This window comes from Leptodactylus fuscus, chromosome 1, assembly GCF_031893055.1.
Source record: "Leptodactylus fuscus isolate aLepFus1 chromosome 1, aLepFus1.hap2, whole genome shotgun sequence".
NCBI lineage: Eukaryota > Metazoa > Chordata > Amphibia > Anura > Leptodactylidae > Leptodactylus > Leptodactylus fuscus.
The window spans coordinates 67,067,101-67,087,543 of NC_134265.1; the positions used below are offsets into that span (position 1 = coordinate 67,067,101).

The 20,443-nt window shown below is 42.4% G+C and overlaps 1 protein-coding gene across 4 annotated transcripts in view; it reads right to left on the reverse strand.

Moving 5' to 3' along the window:
- Positions 1 to 20,443, reverse strand: part of ERAP1 (endoplasmic reticulum aminopeptidase 1) — a 46,159-nt gene that overhangs the window by 3,630 nt on the left and 22,086 nt on the right. For 3 of the 4 annotated variants that reach the window (XM_075271826.1, XM_075271809.1, XM_075271817.1), the window contains 15 exons: positions 16,836 to 17,382; positions 14,567 to 14,705; positions 13,437 to 13,571; positions 12,133 to 12,253; positions 11,901 to 12,055; positions 10,923 to 11,036; positions 9,486 to 9,617; positions 6,931 to 7,062; positions 6,743 to 6,817; positions 6,431 to 6,588; positions 5,452 to 5,531; positions 3,556 to 3,739; positions 1,337 to 1,493; positions 1,060 to 1,244; positions 440 to 598 (listed from right to left, as the gene is read on the reverse strand). In XM_075271826.1, coding sequence (XP_075127927.1) covers positions 440 to 598; positions 1,060 to 1,244; positions 1,337 to 1,493; positions 3,556 to 3,739; positions 5,452 to 5,531; positions 6,431 to 6,588; positions 6,743 to 6,817; positions 6,931 to 7,062; positions 9,486 to 9,617; positions 10,923 to 11,036; positions 11,901 to 12,055; positions 12,133 to 12,253; positions 13,437 to 13,571; positions 14,567 to 14,705; positions 16,836 to 17,326 — 2,417 coding nt within the window. In that variant the 5' untranslated portion in view covers positions 17,327 to 17,382. Of the gene's footprint in view, positions 1 to 439; positions 599 to 1,059; positions 1,245 to 1,336; positions 1,494 to 3,555; positions 3,740 to 5,451; positions 5,532 to 6,430; positions 6,589 to 6,742; positions 6,818 to 6,930; positions 7,063 to 9,485; positions 9,618 to 10,922; positions 11,037 to 11,900; positions 12,056 to 12,132; positions 12,254 to 13,436; positions 13,572 to 14,566; positions 14,706 to 16,835; positions 17,383 to 20,255; positions 20,363 to 20,443 lie in introns of those variants that run through there. The other variant, XM_075271833.1, reaches the window with a different exon arrangement.

Genomic DNA, 20,443 nt, shown 5'->3' on the forward strand with positions numbered 1-20,443 from the left:
AACATTTTATGTGGACAATATACAAAGCAGGCAATGATAAGTCTAATAACAATCAATACTGAGAATGGAAGTTACAGAAAGAGCTCTCAATCAGCATTGTGTATGACGCCATATAAAATCTACAATGGGGAGAATTCATTAATTCCTCTATGCCAGTTCTCTTGGGTACACATTTGGCACAAGGCCCTATCTATATCTATCTATCTATCTATCTATCTATCTATCTATCTATCTATCTATCTATCTATCTATCTCATGAATGTGTCCCAAGAGGCATTCCCAGGATCAGGGAGGGCCATAGGAGTCACACTACCCCATGATACATCCACGCCATTTCAAATCTGTTTGACATAAATGTTTTTCGTGACAAAACCCCTTTAAAATACATAGCATATATTATTATTATTATTATTATAAACAAACACAATTGTATTATTACCACTGCAGCTTATCCTGATCCTGAGTAATAGCCAGTGCGTATTCAATGAGATGCATCTCACCAGTTGGGGCCGTTTGATATTTCTCAAACAAATAGTCCCAACCTTTAGGTGTCTGAGCGCCAACCGTATAAACAGCCAGGACAACATCACGTGGCAAGCTGAGGAGATAAAAGCTGCATGTTACAAAAACAAGACAGTATCCTCTGAAAGGCAGGAATATTTAGAATTAAAGGGATTTTCTAAGTTTTTTTTTTTTTTTTAAATGTCCTATGTTTAGGATCAGTCCTCAATATCACATTGTTATAGGGCCGGTCTGCTGCTATTTTTCTGACCTGTTTCACTGTGTGTATGATACCTATTGAAAACAGCAATAAATACCTACTATGTGCATAGGAACATTACATGAGAACATGTCTACTCTTTTCCGGACATTACTTTTGGCTTTTTTTCTTACAAAAGATACAACCCAACCTTCCAGGGCCATAAATTTTGACTGAGCAGGTGGATTTTTAATAAGAATAACACCAAATTCATGGATACAGCAGGAAGCAATGTATGGCATTTGGCATTTTGTATTTGGTGACAGGTCGTCTTTAAGTACTGATAAATATGCAGAAACCTTAAAGAGCCATTGGATTCCTTCCAGTTATTAAAATACTCTTGGGCCTTCTCAACACATGGCTGGTATTTATGGAAGCAAGCAAATGTAAGGAGAGAACTGCGGAGCATCCTCTCAGACACGGTGCCATCATCGGTCCAGGACTGGGCATCGATCAGGTTTCGGAGAAGGTGTAATATATACGCCTGTGAAGAAATAAGGTGCAATACACCAAGGCTCAGCAGAGGGCAGCACACTCATGAGACTTGTTCAATGCAAACAATTCATCTCCACTTACTTTCATCTTATCTCCAATCTCCTTCATGTCTCTCTTTTCCATAAACTTGTATATAGGAATCAGTTCATCCATGCCTTGATAGACTGGCATTATCCGATCTTCCTTTGTCAGGTACATGGTTAAGCTGAGCGCTTTGTCTATTGGTAGGCGACCAATGCTGAGGAGGAAAGAAATGGTTTTATTACATAGATGATGGCTTCAATGGTAGTGAGGACAGCTAACACTGGCACTATACAGTGAAAATGAAATTATGTGCCAAGATTTAGGCCTTCATCTCTTAACTTGTAGAATTTAATGTATAAGCCAGACATATCAGAACATGGCTAGGCAGCGATCAGCCAAGAAGCAAGCAAGTGCTCCTTTGTCAGCTGATCAAATCTTTGATTTAGGCCACAAAATCATCCTTGTCGGCGGCACATGGGATGTGCTGTGAATATGTAAATTGTATGCATAATGAATAGGGTTGAGCGATTGGGATCGGAAATCGGCGATCGAGTAAATTTCACGATCACGGTCGGAATTCCGATCCCGATCTTTTTAGGCAGTATCAAGGTCAGAGGTTATTTCCCACAATGCTTGGCTACTGGCCAAGCATTGTGAGAAAAGCTAACAATGTTAGCTAGGTCCCATAGGAATGAATGGATGCAGCCAGCACACAGCCTGTGCCGGCGTCCAGCCGCTTAACCCCCTGCGCGCCGGCTGCGCCCATTCATTCTAATGGGAGACTAGCTAACATTTCTAGTAGCTAAAAGCTTGGTTCACATATGCTGATGTGTTCCGTCCGTAAGAGTCCGCATGAAGACCCCTACGGACAGAACGCAAGGGCAACTGCAAGCGCTGTGCAGTTCAAGCGCACGGGCCCCCTAGACTATAATGGGGTCCGTGTGCTTGAACTGCACAGCGCTTGTGTTCCGTCCGTAGGGGTCCTCATGCGGACTCTTACGGACGGAACACATCAGCATATGCAAACCGGGCATAACACTTACCTGCACAGAAGCGCTGCCGCTGGTCCGGTCCCCCTGTTCTCGCCTTGCTGCCCCCGCCTCCCAGGTTAGTGTTACAGACCTAGGAAGAAGGCGGGGCTTGTGGCTTAGGAGAGTGTGGGCGGGTACTGGGAGCGGAGCACTCATGTCTCCCCGCCCTATACCCACCCACACTCTCCTAAGCCACAAGCCCCACCTTCTTCCTAGGTCTGTAACACTAACCCGGGAGGCGGGGGCAGCAAAGCGAGAACAAGAGCGAGAACAGCGGGGACCGGACCAGTGGCAGCGCTTCTGTACAGGTAAGTGGACACTAGGGGGGGACTACGTAGCCAGAGGATTTTTTTTAATCACTACACAGCGTGGAGTCTAACAACTAAAGCGTTCAATTGTTAGCTTCCATGCTGTATAGTGAATAGGATCGTTTTTAAAATCCGATCTTCGATTATTAAAAAAATCCTATTGACTTACATTGGGATCGGAATTGGGATCGGGTTCAAATGGAAAATGATCGGAAATAGGATTTTAAAAACAATCCTGAAATCTCAAGATCGGCTCAACCCTAATAATGAACAATAATATTAATGACCGCTCGCCCTCATACAGTTAACATTAGTGTGTAAAAACCATTTACACAATCATCAATTGACTGCTCCGACAGGAAGAGCCTTTAGGCTGAGTTCACATTGTACTTTTTTATACTGCAGTAATGCCTAGCACACCCTACAATGTATATCAGCTGTAAGCTAATAGCAGTTAAACTAAAAAGCTCTGGTTTCCTGGCATAGTCAGATCTGCTACTTGGTACTGCTATTAAATAAAGCCTGCAGTTCTATAATAACAGCACTGTGTGAACCCAGCCTTCATTTTTTTCATTAACAAGTAGTCCAAAATCAGAAAACTGTGGAGTGATAGTGATAAGAAACAAAAAGGTTTCATGTATAACGTAGGCCGCACACTGCACTAATCCATATCCAATGTATACTGTAGATTATCCAGTGTATAATGAGAAAGTATATAGTAGTATACAGTAAGGTCTGATGTAGACAGGCATTTAACTGAACCACAACAAACTGTATGGAGATGGTAAAATATCCCGCCCACTCGCAGGGCACTCCCATACCCAATGACAGTGATGGGGAATTTTGGCGAGTATATATTTTATGGGCCGCATTACATAGTAATATGGCTTAAAGATCAGAGAGGCTACGGTGTCAGGCTTTTCACTGATCTGCTTACCTCACAAGTTGGAAGGCATTACTAATAAGACTGGCCCGGTCATTGCTGCCAATCGCCGTGTGATTCTCCTTCAATAGTTTTATCAAAGCGTCCCAGCCGTCCTCTTCATAATGGACAATGTAGTAACCATTCATTCCCACATTGAACTTGATCCATTCAACTTCTTCAGACAGGACCAGCACATCTAGAAAGAAACCATTCAATGAGCCAGACTACTTCATATACCCGGATATTGTTTGTTAAAGGGATCCCGGCTTCACTTTCATGCAGGCAAAACCACAAGCAGCATGAAATGGAGACAGGCTCCCTCAGTACAAGAACTATGGGGAAGATTTCCTAGTCCTGTCATACAAAGAGGACCTTGAGGTGGAATTCGCCTGAAAATCAGTTCCACTTTCCTATGTGTGAACATAACCTAAGCATTAGACAGTGTAGACTTAGTATATTCTACCAGCACCGCAGTTACAGAGGTCACGCTCACTTCAATGTATCGTCTTTGTACCATGAAAAGGCGCAAATTATCATGAGGAAAAGCATTACACTCAGGTGACCCCGACCTATCCGGATAACTGTGGTTTAATATGGTGACAGGCCTCATATAGGTTCACTGCTTTTAGCATTGCTTCTATAAAAGAGACCTCCTACTATACACATACAAGCGTAACGCCTGAGAAGCCATCCACTCTCTTCTGGACATTACATTTGGTGTTCAGTTTTTCAATCCGTCTACCCATTTAAAAGATACAAGCCAACCTTCCAGTGCAATGTGAACATACCCTAATAGTTAGACAGTGTAAACTTAGACGGCCTGAGAATGTGCCAGATTCATCCCAGAGGCTGATGCTGGATGATAAATCGGGTCCATCTGTCTAGTCTAAATTTATACCAGCCATTACTAAGCTTACTTTGTACCTTAGAACTTCTGGCACATTGTCCATTCTTCAGATATAATCCTATTTCTTGTCCTTTCTCACTACCCCACAATCCTTTGGCAATAACATTGCTAACACACATAATAAATGCAGTGCAGTTTTTTGTGCAAATTACTCCAGAGTTCAGATGCATTTAGCTAAGTGAATCCACCTCAGGTACAGGGGTAAAAAGTGGCCACCTGGTGGCTCCCCTATGGTCGTCTCACCCCCAACTCAACTTTAACGACAGGTTTTTCCTATATGCAAAATAGAGAGACACCTACCCATCAAGTTGGCCAGGGAGGTTGTGGAGGGCCATCTAGGGGAAACTTCTCCCTGTGTTTTATATGAAATACTAAAGCATTTCAGTTTTCACTTGATAATTCCTGCCATGCCATAGTTTCCACCCAACTTGTGATGAGATGCACGTCTTATCATACATTGGGCAAACCCCATAGGGTCCGTGTATCTAAACAGAAATCTACACCAGCTGCTTGAGGGTACAGATTTCTGGCATCATTTATGATGATAAATTTCATCTGTCTCCTCCATACCTCCTTTGCGAAAAGTGGGGTGCAGGGCACAAACTTCAAAAAGGTGAAAAACTGGGACTTTTTCCATGACTTGCACACCAGTTTTCTTACATATAAACTATGATAAATCAGCCCCATAGTTCTTTATAATGATTCAGGCAGCATAAAATGACAGGTCCCCTTAATCAGTAAAATGGCATGGAAGGACTCTTATTATATGTATGTTATGATGACTGATTTAGACAGTGGAGATCTCTACTAGTCTGCGAATGACTGGCAGCTAAGGCCTATGGCCTGTTTTAGCCTCGCCACTTTTTTCAGTATTTTTCAAAAACACATATATTCAGGTAAACAATCTAAATCAGAATACATTTGCCATGAGCCATATTTTGGTTTGTTATGCTTCATCAGTCTTTCCTATTGACTTTATATTATTACCATGTGTTACATACCTTTTTTAGTTTTTAGCAAAAATCTTTGAACTGTACTCGATTTACTGGTGATGTATGTCAAAGGGATATGCCATAGCAACCTATATAGAAATATAATACAAAAAGGTTAATACAGTATAATGTAATCTGAAATAGTCCAACTATAGTACCATGAGTTCACAAGCACCGATGTCAGTATTGGTCCAGTGACAGGTCTGAGTCCAAGATAGGTCCATATTTGTCAAAATGTCAAACTTTATCCATGAACTTTACTATAATCTCTTTCTATGGCCAACCATTACAAATATCACGAAAGCTGTGACATATATCTCTTGTCTGCGGGGTCCTTTCATTGAACGCTGCTAACACAATCTGTTTCTGAAGAACTGATATAGCGGGAAGAGGGCCCCTGAAATGTGTCTTCTTGATAAATGAATAAGATATGACTGGTTTACCCTTATAAGCCTTCAGAAGGACTGCATACTAGTTTAAGGATCCTGTTTAACAGCACCCCAAGATCTTAATAACAGACTACTGTGTGTAGGACTTGTATGGCAGTATGTGAGATGTGAACCTATAGCTGCTCTATAACTATTACGTAACTATTGTATTTCGCCCTTTCTTTTATGAGAAAAATCCATCAATCCAACAAAATATACAACTACATAATTAATCTATTAATTAACTATTCACAATGCAACACAAAATATGCCCCTCCCTTAGGTCCCTGTCTATAAACCAGCATTTCTGGTCCAGAATGCCATGTTTTATGCTGCCACCCTTTCAATGAATTGGATGCCATGCCACAGCTCAGGTGAAACAATTGGACACCACTTTCCCAGTGATCACATCGGATTGCTGCAGGTCAGACAAGGCGGATCTGTAGTGATCAGCTGGTCAATGCTTTGGTTTCATTACAGGTATGAGTTGTCCAGTTATATTCGCAGTCCATGTACAGAGTCACCAGAGTTATCCAAGTGGTATTCATTGTAGAACTTACGCCTCTGATTCCGCATCTCTAGCGCCTTTCTGATAATGCTCTTGCTGTACGTGGCCAAACTTTCCTTCTACTCTCACAGTAACTAATGGAAAACCTTTCTGTAGTGTCCACGTATTCATCATGGACCTTACATCAATGATATTATCTTCTGTCCAGTGCTGGAAGAAACAAACAGAAAGGTATCAGAAAATGATACAAAAGTGCTTTATTTAATATTAGCGCGCGTATATATATATTTGTATATATATATATATATATATATATATATATATATATACAGTTTAATAACTATAATAAACACATTTTACGTACAGATTTTTGTTGGCCAGTTTTGCAGAATCCACTTTTCTCCTTATTACCATCTGCCGTGCCTTCTGAAGGACAAGTCTGACGGATGCAAAGAAATAAGAGTTATTATTTCGAATTAAGTCCTCAGGCCTGTATTATCCACACAGCATTACTATCTGTGAGAAGACAGAAGTTATAGTATGTGAACTTACATCAGTCATACTGTCCCATAAGTCTTCATTCTTTGCATTGCGATAGCTAAAGCGGCGCAAGTAACGTATAATACCGGCCTCAAAGCTTTCAGAACCCATATAGTCTTGCAGCATGTTCAAAATGCAAGCGCCCTGTAAAATAAACATTGGGAGTAACATGTAGTCATTATATTAGTGTCAGTAAGATTCACTATCTATTGGCCATACCAGTGGACCATACATGAATTAGATGGGGACTCGATTTCCAGTCTAAACTAAACTGAGGCATTTCGGGAACTCTATACAGCAATATGTAGAAAAGAAGACTACACATTATATGTACAGTTTACAAAAGAGGCCGCATATATACCTATTCTAACAACGCAGTTACACTGTATCAGGCTACATTCCCATCTGTGCTGGAGCTTCCATTGGAGACTCTGTTGCAGTGTCAGCGGAAACAGTCATGCACGGATGGCTTTGTCATGTGTGAACATGGCATAATCTTATACTCACACTATATGTCCTTGTATTTTACTTGTTAGAATATTCCTTGAAGAATGGCATAGGGTTGCAAAACCAGCGCTATTAGCTTGTATAACTCTCATATACTTCCTGATGGTCAGGGGATAATCATACACATTAATGTGTACGATTATCCCCTGACCCTCAGGGCCGGTGTCAGCGCACGGCATAGTCGGGCAAGTGCCGGGGCCCACAGAGCCTCTGGGGGCCCCCCGGCACTTGCCCGCCCCAGTACTTGCCTGTCCCAATATCAGCTCATCGGCGTCGGACGGACGCCGATGAGCTGAATTAAATACATAAGCGATTAAAGCAGGACCTGTGTGTGAGATCAGCTTCTGCTTTAAAGCTGTGGTCCGGCGTGCGTGTGTAGGCGCGATGACGTCATCACATCGTGCCTACAGACGCAAGTAGGGCCGCAGCTTTAAAGCAGGAACTGATCTCACACACAGGTCCTGCTTTAATCGCTTATGTGAATGGAGTGAGAGCGGAGAGAGGAGCGTCGGGGGAGCGATGGACAGTGAGTGTAAGTGGTTTTTTTGTATTAATTATTAAGGTGGAACATAATGAAGGGGGCCCATGAAACTGGGGGAGGGGGGGAATGGCATGACACTGGGGAAGATGAAGGGGGTGGGGAGAGAATGGCATGAAACTGGGGACAGAGATGGAGGGGGCCCAATGAAACTGGGGGGCAAATGAAGGGGAGGGGGGGAACGGCATGACACTGGGGAAGATGAAGGGGGTGGGGAGAGAACGGCATGAAACTGGGAGAGATGAAGGGGGTGGGGAGAGAATGGCATGAAACTGGGGACAGAGATGGAGGGGGCCCAATAAAACTGGGGGGCAAATGAAGGGGAGGGGGGAATGGCATGACACTGGGGAAGATGAAGGGGGTGGGGAGAGAATGGCATGAAACTGGGGACAGAGATGGAGGGGGCCCAATGAAACTGGGGGGCAAATGAAGGGGAGGGGGGAATGGCATGACACTGGGGAAGATGAAAGGGGTGGGGAGAGAATGGCATGAAACTGGGGACAGAGATGGAGGGGGGGGGGGACGGCATGACACTGGGGCAGATGGGGGGGTGGAACAGCATGACACTGGGGCAGAGACGGGGGACATGAAACTGGGGCAGATGAAGGGGGAGAACGTGATGAAACTGGGGGCAGAGATGGAGGGGGGACATGAAACTGGGGGCAGAGGAAGGGTGTATATGAAACTGGGGGATAGATGGAGGGGGGGCATATAATTTACGGGTGACTGTAGGAGGATTATACTGTGTGGGAGCACATGATAAATTCATGAGAATGGGCAGAGTCAACATAAGTGGGTGGAGCCAAATTTGCCGCGGCGCACATTTTGCCCCTCTTTCTACTCTTTAAAAATTGGGAGGTATGGCGTTGGTGACGCCACACTCCTGTGTGACGTCACTCGCTTCATCTGCAACACACAGTGTCTCGACTCCCCCACCTCCTTTACAAGGGGGCCCACTGAGGCTCTGTCGCCCAAGGGCCCATAAAAACCTGGAGCCGGCCCTGCTGACCCTGGTCTATAGTCTCTCACTCTGCCAAATCAGTATCCCTGCGCTGTGCTGAGGAGGTCCAAAAGACCGAAACAGCGCTGTCCATAGCTGGGAATCTGTTCCTTTTGGAATAGAGATACTAATTTGGCAATAAACTCCTCATCATGTTAGTAGGCTTATTAACTGAGTCATGCATGATGTTAAGGAGGCTGCCCTCTAGAGGGCGGCATACAGAGTGCACTGTTCTCCTAATTACATCCTGGAGAATAGATTTGCATATTTTTTACCCATACTTCCTGATGGCTAATATACATTGGGGCTCAGGCATGTGCAATAAATAACTGTGAATGTTTTGACTTTTAGAGGGCACTGGGGCATCTTAAAAAGGGCCATGCAAAAATTTTGCCCAACCATATCAATGATCACCTAGCAGATCAATACTAGCACAAGATCTAACAGTAAGCCATCCATTCCTGCGATGTGTATGATGTAATAGAAAGAATACAAATGATGGTGACAATGACAATGAGTTACCTTATCATAGGAGACCTCATCAAACATCTCTTGTATCTGTTCAGGATTCTCCACAGGGGTAGATACAGCATGAGAAGAGTTTAAGGAGTCTACTTCCATAGCACTAAAACATTTGTCTAAAAATCTATCATCCTGTAAATGAGAAAACAGGTTAGAAGTACTCGTACCTATGTCTAAAATCAATCTTTTTTACTTCTTCTATAACATTAGTTATAATCCTCCTGTTCTCATATTTAAGGGGACATTAACCCTACTGTTAAAAATGCCCCCTGCTCTTATCCATCATAGGATGAGAGAATCGGATATTCACGGCAACACAGTGATGGATGCAGACGGAGCCCTCTCTGTCTTTCGTTTGTTCCTACTCACTCTATCGTACAAAAAAACAACAAACATGATTAAAACGTTCTTCCGTCATGTTTGTTTATTTCCGTAATAGAAAAAAAAATTCCATGTGCAGGATTTTTTTGTTTCGTTGTAAGTAACAAACATGACAGAAGAAACATTCCGTCACATTGTGTACATTAAAGTGAATGTAGACGGAAGTGCTCCATTTGTATCAGGCACTATTGCCGTTAATGTCTGTTGCTCTCCTTCTATGGTGGATGAGAGCAATGGACATTAATAATGGTAGTGTGAATTTACCCTATGAGTTTATTATATGCAAGTAGCTAGCGATACCCCCGCTCCACTGTATATAATGATAAATACAAGTCTTCTATATTCTTTGATAGCAACAGTCAGCTAAAAGACAATATTTTTCCAATACTTGGATACTTTACTGCCATTAAAGGGGTTGTCCCATCACAAGGATCCTATCTATACTGCTTGTTAATGTGGATGTAAGACTTTTCCTAAATACACTGCTTCAGCAAAACTGCTTTGTTTGTCCACTATCTTACTTTATTCAATTCATTGTGGACACAGCCCTGACCTAGCTGCTCCTGAGTCAAGTGATGTATCTGCTGCTCTCAGGGGGGAGGGAGGAGGGACTAAGTGCACGGAGCCAGCCTGTGTATCTAGCTATTCCTGTGTCTACACCACATGACCTAGCTACCTGCTATCAGATAGAGGAGAGGAGCTGTTTTCATTTCTGAATGTCTTCTGTTCTCCCAGTTATCAGGCTAGCTAATTCAATTATGTTCATTATGGCAGAGACAGGCAGTCTCTGTATGTAACACAGAATGGAGTTGCTGCTGCCTGTACTTCATAGTCCAATATGGGTGGGCGGAGCTACACGCTAATTTGGGGGCGGAGCTAAACAGCAGGTTGCATGTGAAACCCCACCCACCAAATGATGCAAGAAACAGGAAGAAAGATTTTACAGGAGTGAAGACTGGTGAGTATGCGACGTGGGAATACCCCTTTAAGCAAGGCAGAGCAGTCTGATGACAGATTCTCTTTAAGTAAGCCATAGGAAAAGTAAAAAAAACTTACAACTTGCAGCTCTGGGTAAGTAATGTTGACAGAAATATACTCCATGAACTTTGCAAATCCTTCATTTAGCCACAGATCATTCCACCACTCCATTGTTACCAGGTTTCCAAACCACTACCAAAAAATACAAGCAAAGTTACCATTCCCAACTGTTCACAATTGTCTCCCAATAATTACTCTAAGGCTACATTCGTGGACTATACCACTACTTTTACATGCCACATTATATTCTGTAGGGCAATCTATATCAATAAAAGTAGAAAACCCTAAATACTATAAGTTCTGTAATATATAAAGTTACGCAGGTTATTTCTGTTGCTAGAATGCATCTGAGATGTAAAATGAAGCAACTCAAAATAATTTTAGCACTCTTCAGTTTTCTCTTTGCAGCTCTCATACACAATGATGTGTCTCCATGGTTACAGACTACAATCCAACCCTATGTTAGTCGACTGCACAGTCATGGTCCCAGCCTTTTCCCTACATCTTGGTAATGACCTGGATGTATACATGTATACCACAGTAATGTAGTTTCTTCGATTGGATCTGAAATTACAGGGCATAACTATAGAGGATGGGACTGTGCCTGGGCCCTGGAGTCTGAGGTTTGCCCCTATTAGGAGTCCAGTACTATAATTTAAGGGTGAAATACGGGGGTTGTCTTGTAACATATTTTGCCTTGAGTCTCAATAGCTATAAAATGTAATGGCTGGGTGACCTCCAAATGGTAAAGTTGGTTGGATCAACTCTAGATGGTCACTATTTTTCCCTTTTAACTGGGACTAATTCAAAATATGCTCAATATGAAACGAAAAGTGGATATAGTGGTGTATATCACATACACATATATCACAATCTTAGAATTTAATTAAAATCTGAGTAAACACATTATACATTAGCCCTAAAAGTGACGCATATGATGAATTTGGGGTATGGGCATGCAACTATTAAACCTACTTTACATTCATCTCTACTGACCTGGTGAGCCAACTCATGGGCAATAACCATTGTAACCCAGAGTTTATTGGAGGCTGTGGATGTCTCAGGATCATACAGCAAGGCGGACTCCCTGTAGGTCGTGAGCCCCCAGTTTTCCATTGCACCAGACTGAAAGTCAGGAATTGCCGCAAGATCTAAATAATTTAGATAAGGTCGTAAGAAGAGTAAAAAACACAACTTCAAAAGCTTCTGTCAGTCCATAATACAATACCTTGCTTAGGCAAAGGGTATGGTATACTGAAATATTCTTCGTAGAAGTCCAGAAGTTTTACTGCTGCTTCTAAGGCATATATAGCCTGATCTATCTTATGTGGAACAGTATAGATCGATATCTATAATAAAAGTAGAAAAATCATCAGTATATAATAAGCACAGATCCACATCAATGAACTCCCTCTAGTTAAAGCTAATAAGACCAGTCCATGCAAAGAAATTATTTTGTTTTATTTATTTTGCTTACTTATATAGCGCCATCATATTCTGTCCAATATCGGGCGCTCAATCTAAATTCCCTATCAGTATGTCTTTGGAGTATGGAAGGAAATCGGAGTACCTGAAGGAAACCCATGCAAACAGGGGGAGAACATACAAACTCCTTGCAGATGTGTCCTTGGCCAGATTTGAGCCCAGGACTCCAGCGCTGCAAGGCAACAGTACTTAGGCTGGTCTTACACAACAGTAAGTTTAGTCCGCAAATGGTCCGCAATTGTGGGTTCGCAATTGCGGACCATTTGCAGACAAATTGTATTCAGTGAAGCCTCTTACATCACCGGATATTTTATCCGTGGAGTATCGTGCCGTGACCGGGGTCCGCACTGAATACCGCAGGTCCGCAAAGTCACGGCACAGCACACGCTGTCCCATAGAACTCTATGGGCGCGTGCAGCTGGAGAAGGACGTCTGCAAAGTGACTTTTGGAAATGAAATTTAGAGTTGCTGATCAGCAAATTGCGGACCGCAAAGACACTACGATCGTGTAAGACCAGCCTAACTTTGTCACCGTGCTGTACCATGTAAACATGGATACAGGGATACACAGAATAGACAGGCTCAAATTTAGTCCTGCCCAGGAATATTGGAAGAAACAAAAGTTCCTCTATTGTAAGAGCATATATTGCTACACAACTTGCAAGCCATTGTACCTGGCTGCTGGTGGATGAGTGGTCAGAAGTCCCTGTGGTCAGACCCAATGATCACAGACTGAAGGCATATCCTAGTGATTTGCCATCCCTTTCAGAGATAGAATACCCCTTTAGATTGAAACCATTTGTATTTTAGATCACATTGTACCAGCATCTAAAGCAAAGCTGTGTGTATTTATGACAATTCTCTACACCAAAGGTCCCCAACCAGTTGCATCTCGTGAGACACATTAGTTCACATTCTGTCCTTCACAATATTATTTTTTGCTATTTCCATTCACAATCACAAATATACTTTACTTAAAGAAATAAGAGTTTGGGTCAGCGCAGTTACAGTAAAAGTAGTTAACGTGTATATTTTGGGATCCTTTACCTTGACGCCATGATTTGTGACCTGACTGATTGATCTGAAGTCTGAAACAATGAAAGCCACAAGATAGGTGCTCATCTTCACTGTCACATCAAAGTGGTCTTCTAAGAGACCATCCTCCATCCGTACAGTCTTCACCTGGAAAAGAAATAATCACAAAGCCACATGAATGAAGGTTGTGATTTTTCAGTGTATTTCTTAGTGGTAACACCAGAAGAAGGGTGGATAGAGACATCATATAGTTAAAGGGGTTTTACCATGAACATAACCATATTTGAATTTGTAGACAATTAATAGGTTTTTTTGTAAAGTTAAATAATTGAAAATTTTGCAACTTGTCAAAACCCGAGTCATGATTTCATGGGTTATTGTTTCATACATGTAGTGTCATTGCCTGTTTGTGTGTAAGTAATAAGGAAACCATGGCTGGATTTCTGACAGGTGTTAGAGCATACAAGTTCATGGTCGTATCCATGAACTTTGCCAAAAAAACATTACCGCTAACATGGTTAGAGGAAATCCTCAAAACTGCAAAATTGTTAATTTATCTTTGCAAAAATGTAAAACAGTTCAGTGCTCTACAAATTTAAAATACAGTTATATTCAAGACTCTCTTAGGGCCCCTTCACACGGAGTTTACGCCTGTGTATTCTGTATGTGCTTGGTTTATCTGTACATTTTACACGTGTAAAAATACACGTGTAAAATGTAGTTAGCCATTGAGTTCAATGGCATGTTCATATAACGCGCATCTTTTTGCGCGCGCACAAAAAGTTGTGCGTTATACGCGTTATCTGCTCCAGAGTCTCTGTTGGAGATACTGTTGTAATGTCTGCCTGAAAATTGTCAGAAGAAAAAGTCCTGCCCAGGGGATATTTTTCTCCACTGGTTTCAGTTTTAAAACAACAGACTCCTGACAGACGCCATTATAATCAATGGGATCCATCGGATTATGTGTGTATCTGTTTTATTTGGGGTCCGCTTCTCTGTGGTTCAGGTTCTCCAATGGACCAGAATAATGGTTGGGCAATGCTAATGGGAACCTAGCCTAAGCCATAAATGGCCATATTGGTTATGTCACCTATAGTATTTGTTTTTGTGAATTGTAGATATAGCAATAAGAAAACACTTACTATGGGCATATTGGACACGGCACTGTGCTTTGCTTCCCTTCGGATTTTAATGGAAAAACTGGCTTTAAAGGCAGGTTCATCGAAACATGGGAAGGCCATACGTGCTGCTGTAGGCTCAAATTGGGTTGACGCAAGCACCCTGACAAAAAGAGATCATATGGTTGTTATAGTATGAAAGATATATATTATAATCTAACAACATAAAGCTGTAATAACATAGGTGAATTTTATGATGTGTTAGCTGTATAAAGAAGACACTCGATCATAAGGGATCTTCAGCGCTGGGGTCTAAAGGGTTCAACCGCAAATTGAATGGTGTCAGAGCCGAGATATGTAACCGCACTTAGTTACTGCTCAGTTTAAGCGTCTATTTACACAGAGAAACTTGGAATTGATTTTGTGACGGAATCTGCCTGAAAAGTAAAGGGGTTGTCTGGGATAAATAGAAATTCCTACACTAGTCTAAACACCCTCCCCCCAGCTACTTTCTAAATGACATAACTTATAAAAAGTTATAGTTACCCAGATCCCTGGCCGCCCCAGGAACATTTTCTGATTATCTGGTAACAATCCGCTTCCCCATTTCCAGAAAACGGATCGTAACTTCTACTCATCCCATCTCCCTTCCAGACTTCCTTGTGTGAGGAACGGCCTCTCCTCCTTCTGTGACGTCTGCCCGTGTGTGCGCAAGAGAGCAGGAGTCCCAGCTTTGCTCTGTAGCCGATACTCCATGTCTATTGCAAAAGCGTGGGAGCCCGAAGGAGAGATGGAGTGAAGGCTACAGCACAGTGCTGGGACTGCTGTGCAGGCACTGGCAGAATCAAAGAAGAAAAGAGAAGGAGTCGTTCCCTGCAGAAGGAAGTCTGGACAGGAAGAAGACAGGCAAGTATAATGGCATAGGAAGGTGGGCCGAGTTAGTTGGGAAGGGCTAGCAGTGGGTAGGATAACTACTGGGAGGGGATGTTAGAGAGGGAGAAGTGAGAGGGAGAGCCAACAACTACCAGAATGCATTGCAGCAGGAAGCTACACCAAGTAAACACTCAAAACACTGCTAAAGGTATTTGGGTGCACTTATTAACCCATGAATAGCACTAACAGACCTTTTTTTTTAAATGTATCTTCAGGTAGATTCTACCTCCTGAATTGGAGGCAAAAAATTGTCTGCCCAGTACGCTCATGTAGGAATAGAATAAAGATAGCCGGAGGAGCATGTAGGCTCGGTCTGAACCTGAAGTGGCCAAGTTGACAGCGCATGCGTGATTTGGATCCCACTGAAGACAGTGTCGGGCAGCTTATGTAGTGAAGATGGACAGCTCATCTGCTCGAAGGAGGCATGATGCAATAGCCCAGGAGGCGGTATTCAGGGGGTATGACGATGCTGTGCTCGGAGCACAGGGGGAAACACTGCCTGTGTTTCATTAACAAATCTGGAAAAAACTATTTATTTAAAAAATGGTGGAGAGCACTAAAAGAGAGGTAGGGCTAGAATAGCCTTTCTAAAGGCTATTCCTACGTGTGTTTAGTGAACAATCATTATTACCAAAGACCAAAGTCTATTACCATAGACTTCTTTTAAAGTGAAAGTGCGAGTATATGCAGCTCTGCTTTAACCAGTGATATCTCTAAATCTAGGACCTGCAACAGTTCACTACACATGTGCTGGAATTTTGGCACATACGCACTGAAGGTGAGGTGCACTCCTTTGGCTTCACTGAGAAACTGTTCCAACATGAGGAGAACAGTGACAGATTGAGTATATAGCCACTGTAATTTTAGTGGGGGCATATATGGCCTTATAGCAATGAGATTTGAGACACTACACTGCCACTCCATAAAGGACCAGTGGGCGGTTTGCCCTGACAGGTTCCCTTTAACAGCAATACCTGTATATACTGAAAGCTTACAATGAAATTATCAAACATTTTAATCCTAGTACCAGCAAACTAAAGGTATCTATACACTGACATTCACATCTCTACCGGATGTCCATCTAGCACAGATCTGTCAGTAATTACCAGACAAAATGCGATTTATAAAAAAAAAAGGTGACAGACTCCATTATAGTCAATGTGGTCCCTTGGGTTCAGCTCAAGGCCATTATTTTCGGGATTCATTACTGTCCATTTTTCTGTTGTTCTGATCCTTCAATGTACCAGAAGAGCATAGTCAAAGCACAGATGTGAATGCAGCGATAGTTTGTTAAATAATGTATTCTATATGTCTATTTCATTGAGCCATCACATGGTAAACATATTGAAAGCAGGATTACCTGATCTCACCATCTGGAGCTCTATAAGAGCCTTTATAAAACCCATGGAAACTGTCAGAAAGGTTGGCATTGTATGTAATATAGAACGTATAGTTCTCCCCAGGGCTCAGTGGATCAGAGGCTACAAGTGCTATTTGTTCACTTGCAGGACGCTCCAGAAGGTGTGCAGCTTCTTGTACAAGTCCAGTTGCCTTTTTTCTTTCCAAACTTGTCTTGGTTATGACCAGGTGCCTGCTATGCAGAATGACAGCGTTAGTTTGCTGTCTTACCACAACTGTGATCTTGGCAAGGCCGGCAAATGTCATTGTAGTTAAATTCGGATGTATGGAGAGGTCATAGTGCAAAGGTGTGACATATTTTGGTAACCTAAGATCTTTCCAGGGGAAGGCGTCCTTAGAGTTGTCGGCATCTTTGGAGTTGTCAGTTGCCTGAGCTACGGAGTAAAATGTCCATAAGAAGAATAAGATTCCAGGATGGAAAAGAAGAATCATTGTTACCTTCACCTATATGGATGTTTTCCAAATGAATGACGTTGAGATACTGGAACCTGAAAGAACAACACAGCAGAATTCACAAAAAAAAAACCTTAACATAGACCATAACATTATGTATGTGTGTCATGCTTCAATAAATGTTGTTTATGGATTAAAACACAATATGAAAAAAAATATTTCCAAAGACAGTTCATTATCATGTAGGAATGTAGAGTAAACCAAAGAATCATCGGCCATCACTGCAAGGATTTAGTAGTAACACCATAGACCACCGGGCCATGTTACAGATACAAGAGGCCTCCACTCTACCTTCCATTGACTCCCATTTCTTATATGTTTGATCTCCATTAGAGGAAATTTCTGCTTCTAGGGAAGAATATTGCCTTACATACGGCAGCATACCCAGGCCACACAGCTCTGTATTAGGGATTCCTACGGCCTCTGTTCACTGACGTATGTGATCTGCCTAGATGGGAAAGCTGTATCACTATACATGTTCTCTTTAGGGAAACGTAGATTGTATAGCAATTCCTTAGTAATGAGAAGTATCAGGCCTGTACATAAAGAATATTTCCATTCATTGACTACAAAAGGAAATGTAGGTCTAAGTTCACATCTGCAACGGTCTCTGCCAATGGAGAGCTGAATCACTGTTTTAGAGGTTACACATGGACACTGGCGGACCGCATTGAGTATACTTGGGTCAGCTGGGTGTCTGCTGTTTCAAAATTAAAACCGGCGAAGAGAAAAGTCCCCCATCTGCCAATTTTTGGCAGTTTCTATGGTGGAGTCTCCAACTGAGACTCCATCACAGATGTGCCTAAGCTTTAATTTACAGAACACCATTACAGAAGAACTTTGCCCCAAATTTTTTAATTTTTTTGTAGATTGTGAGCCCCCATATAGGGCTCACAATGTACATTTTTTTTCCTATCAGTATGTCTTTGTAGAATGGGAGGAAATCCACACAAATACAGGGAGAACATACAAACTCCTTGCAGATGTAGTTCCTGGTGGGATTCCAACCCAGGACTCCAGTGCTGCAAGGCTGCAGTGCTAACCACTGAGCCGCCATGTTGCCCCTACTTTACTCCAATCTTGTGCCACAGTATCACACCATCATATTATTCAACCAACCATCCATAGAAGCTGTGTGACTACTAGGGCAGTGCCTCTACAGCAGTGAGGCAGGCACAAAGCAGGGACTGGAAAGCGGAAACTGCACTAATAATGTCAGACTTGCAATATCAGTAAAGTCTGAAGGACCTGAGATAACATCACCACCACAGGTCCTTCACCCAGTAACAGATCAGATACAATTTTTTTACAAGGCACCTCTCCTATCTACTCCCCTCTCTCTGCTGTGAGGGGGCTCCTGAGAGTGTGGCGGGTGTGAAATTGGGAATGATTTGCTGCCAGCTTAGAAGATTTTATCTGTGGAGAATGCTGCTGCCAATGGGCTATAGGTGGAAAGTGGGGACTGTACCTACCACTAGAAAAGGGGAAGTCTGGATATCAATGTTCTACCATCAATGTTGTACTGTGGTGCTTGATGCTTCACTTTAGGTATTTTGTGCGGCACGGTGGTATTTAGCGCTGTTGGATGAGATGTGCTGCTCCGCTATGGTGTTTAGCGCTTCTTTGGGGGTATTTTGTCTTGCACAGTGATATTTGTTTGTCTTTGAGATGTGCTGCACTGGGTTGTTTCTGTAAAGTATTTTGTGTTGCACTGTGGTGTTTCTGGTGGATACCAGTATTCCACAATGTTGGGGATGTATTTTGTACTGCATTGTGGTATCTGGTGTTGCTACAGTTATTGTGTGTTCTGTACTGTACTGTGGTATTTGGTTACCACTGCTGAGAGTATTATATGTACAACACCCTGGTATTTGTTTGGCACTCCATGACAGTGTTCTTTTTTGGTGCTAAAGCTCTGACATTACAACAGATTGACTTGTGAGGCCTGCACAAGTCAATACCGCAACACTTTTTGTCTGACGGAGCACGCCACAAATTTGTTTCCCATTGCGTTTGTACAGAAGCTGACAAAATAACTTTTTGTATGCCACCATATAAAAACTAGAGATGTCCTGAGATACAGTAAATCTTTTAATTCTATAGACACGTTATGGTCCATATTACATTACACACACACAGATAATACCGTAGTTTATCTATCCACAGACAAGTCACAGACCTATATATAAGACACTCAGCACTACAGAGTACACCAGGTCTTACAGTTACAGCATGACAGACCTGGGGATTTCCAATAACCACAATGCAATGTGATCTGAATAAGCCAGCCAGTCTGGTAATGATATGATACGAGAGGCGGCCATCAGAGGTCAAAATGACAAAAGCAGTCAGCCATTTTGTTTCCTGTAAATGTAAAACATGCAGATCAAGAAATGAACTTCCCCTTGTGAAATGAGAAAGCACTTCAAGTTACACACCCGGTTCTGAACAGGTCTGACAATCCTATTTATATACATAATACAAGCACAGCCATTACAGAAGATACACTGAAACACGGAAATAAAGCCGCAGCAATAAAAGGAGTGTCCTGGATTGTCTACTATTCACACCTGAATAAGGGCCACACACACCTCACAGATGTAGCAGTGCTGGATAAGTCAGATGCAGCAGTACCGGGTATGCCATCTGGCACAATCCATCATGAAATCAGGATTCACTGTAAATAGTAAGAGGTAAGCCAAACGCCATATTCCAAGAACGATGCGCACATTCAGCACTGCTAGATCTGTGTGTGGGCAGATTCTTCCCGCAGTACTATAAAAATGCAGATATCGAAGCTAAAGAAATGAAAAAATAAAAGTAAAAGCAACCAGGATCTAGAGAAGCAAGGAATTACTGTAACAGCTGCTGCTTATAGGACATAGTGATAAGGGTCATAGATACACACCTGCACCCTAAGGAGACAGTAAGGCCTGCTATAGCGAAATCTTCAGGCTGTATACATCATGTAGAATACATGAGGACAACAGTAATGGCTCCTCCACAGCACAACGTCTTCACAAGTCACTCAGAAAGCAGCTCCGTGCACTTTCACTTTCACTCTCCAGCTGCTGAATACACAGGAACTGATGGCCG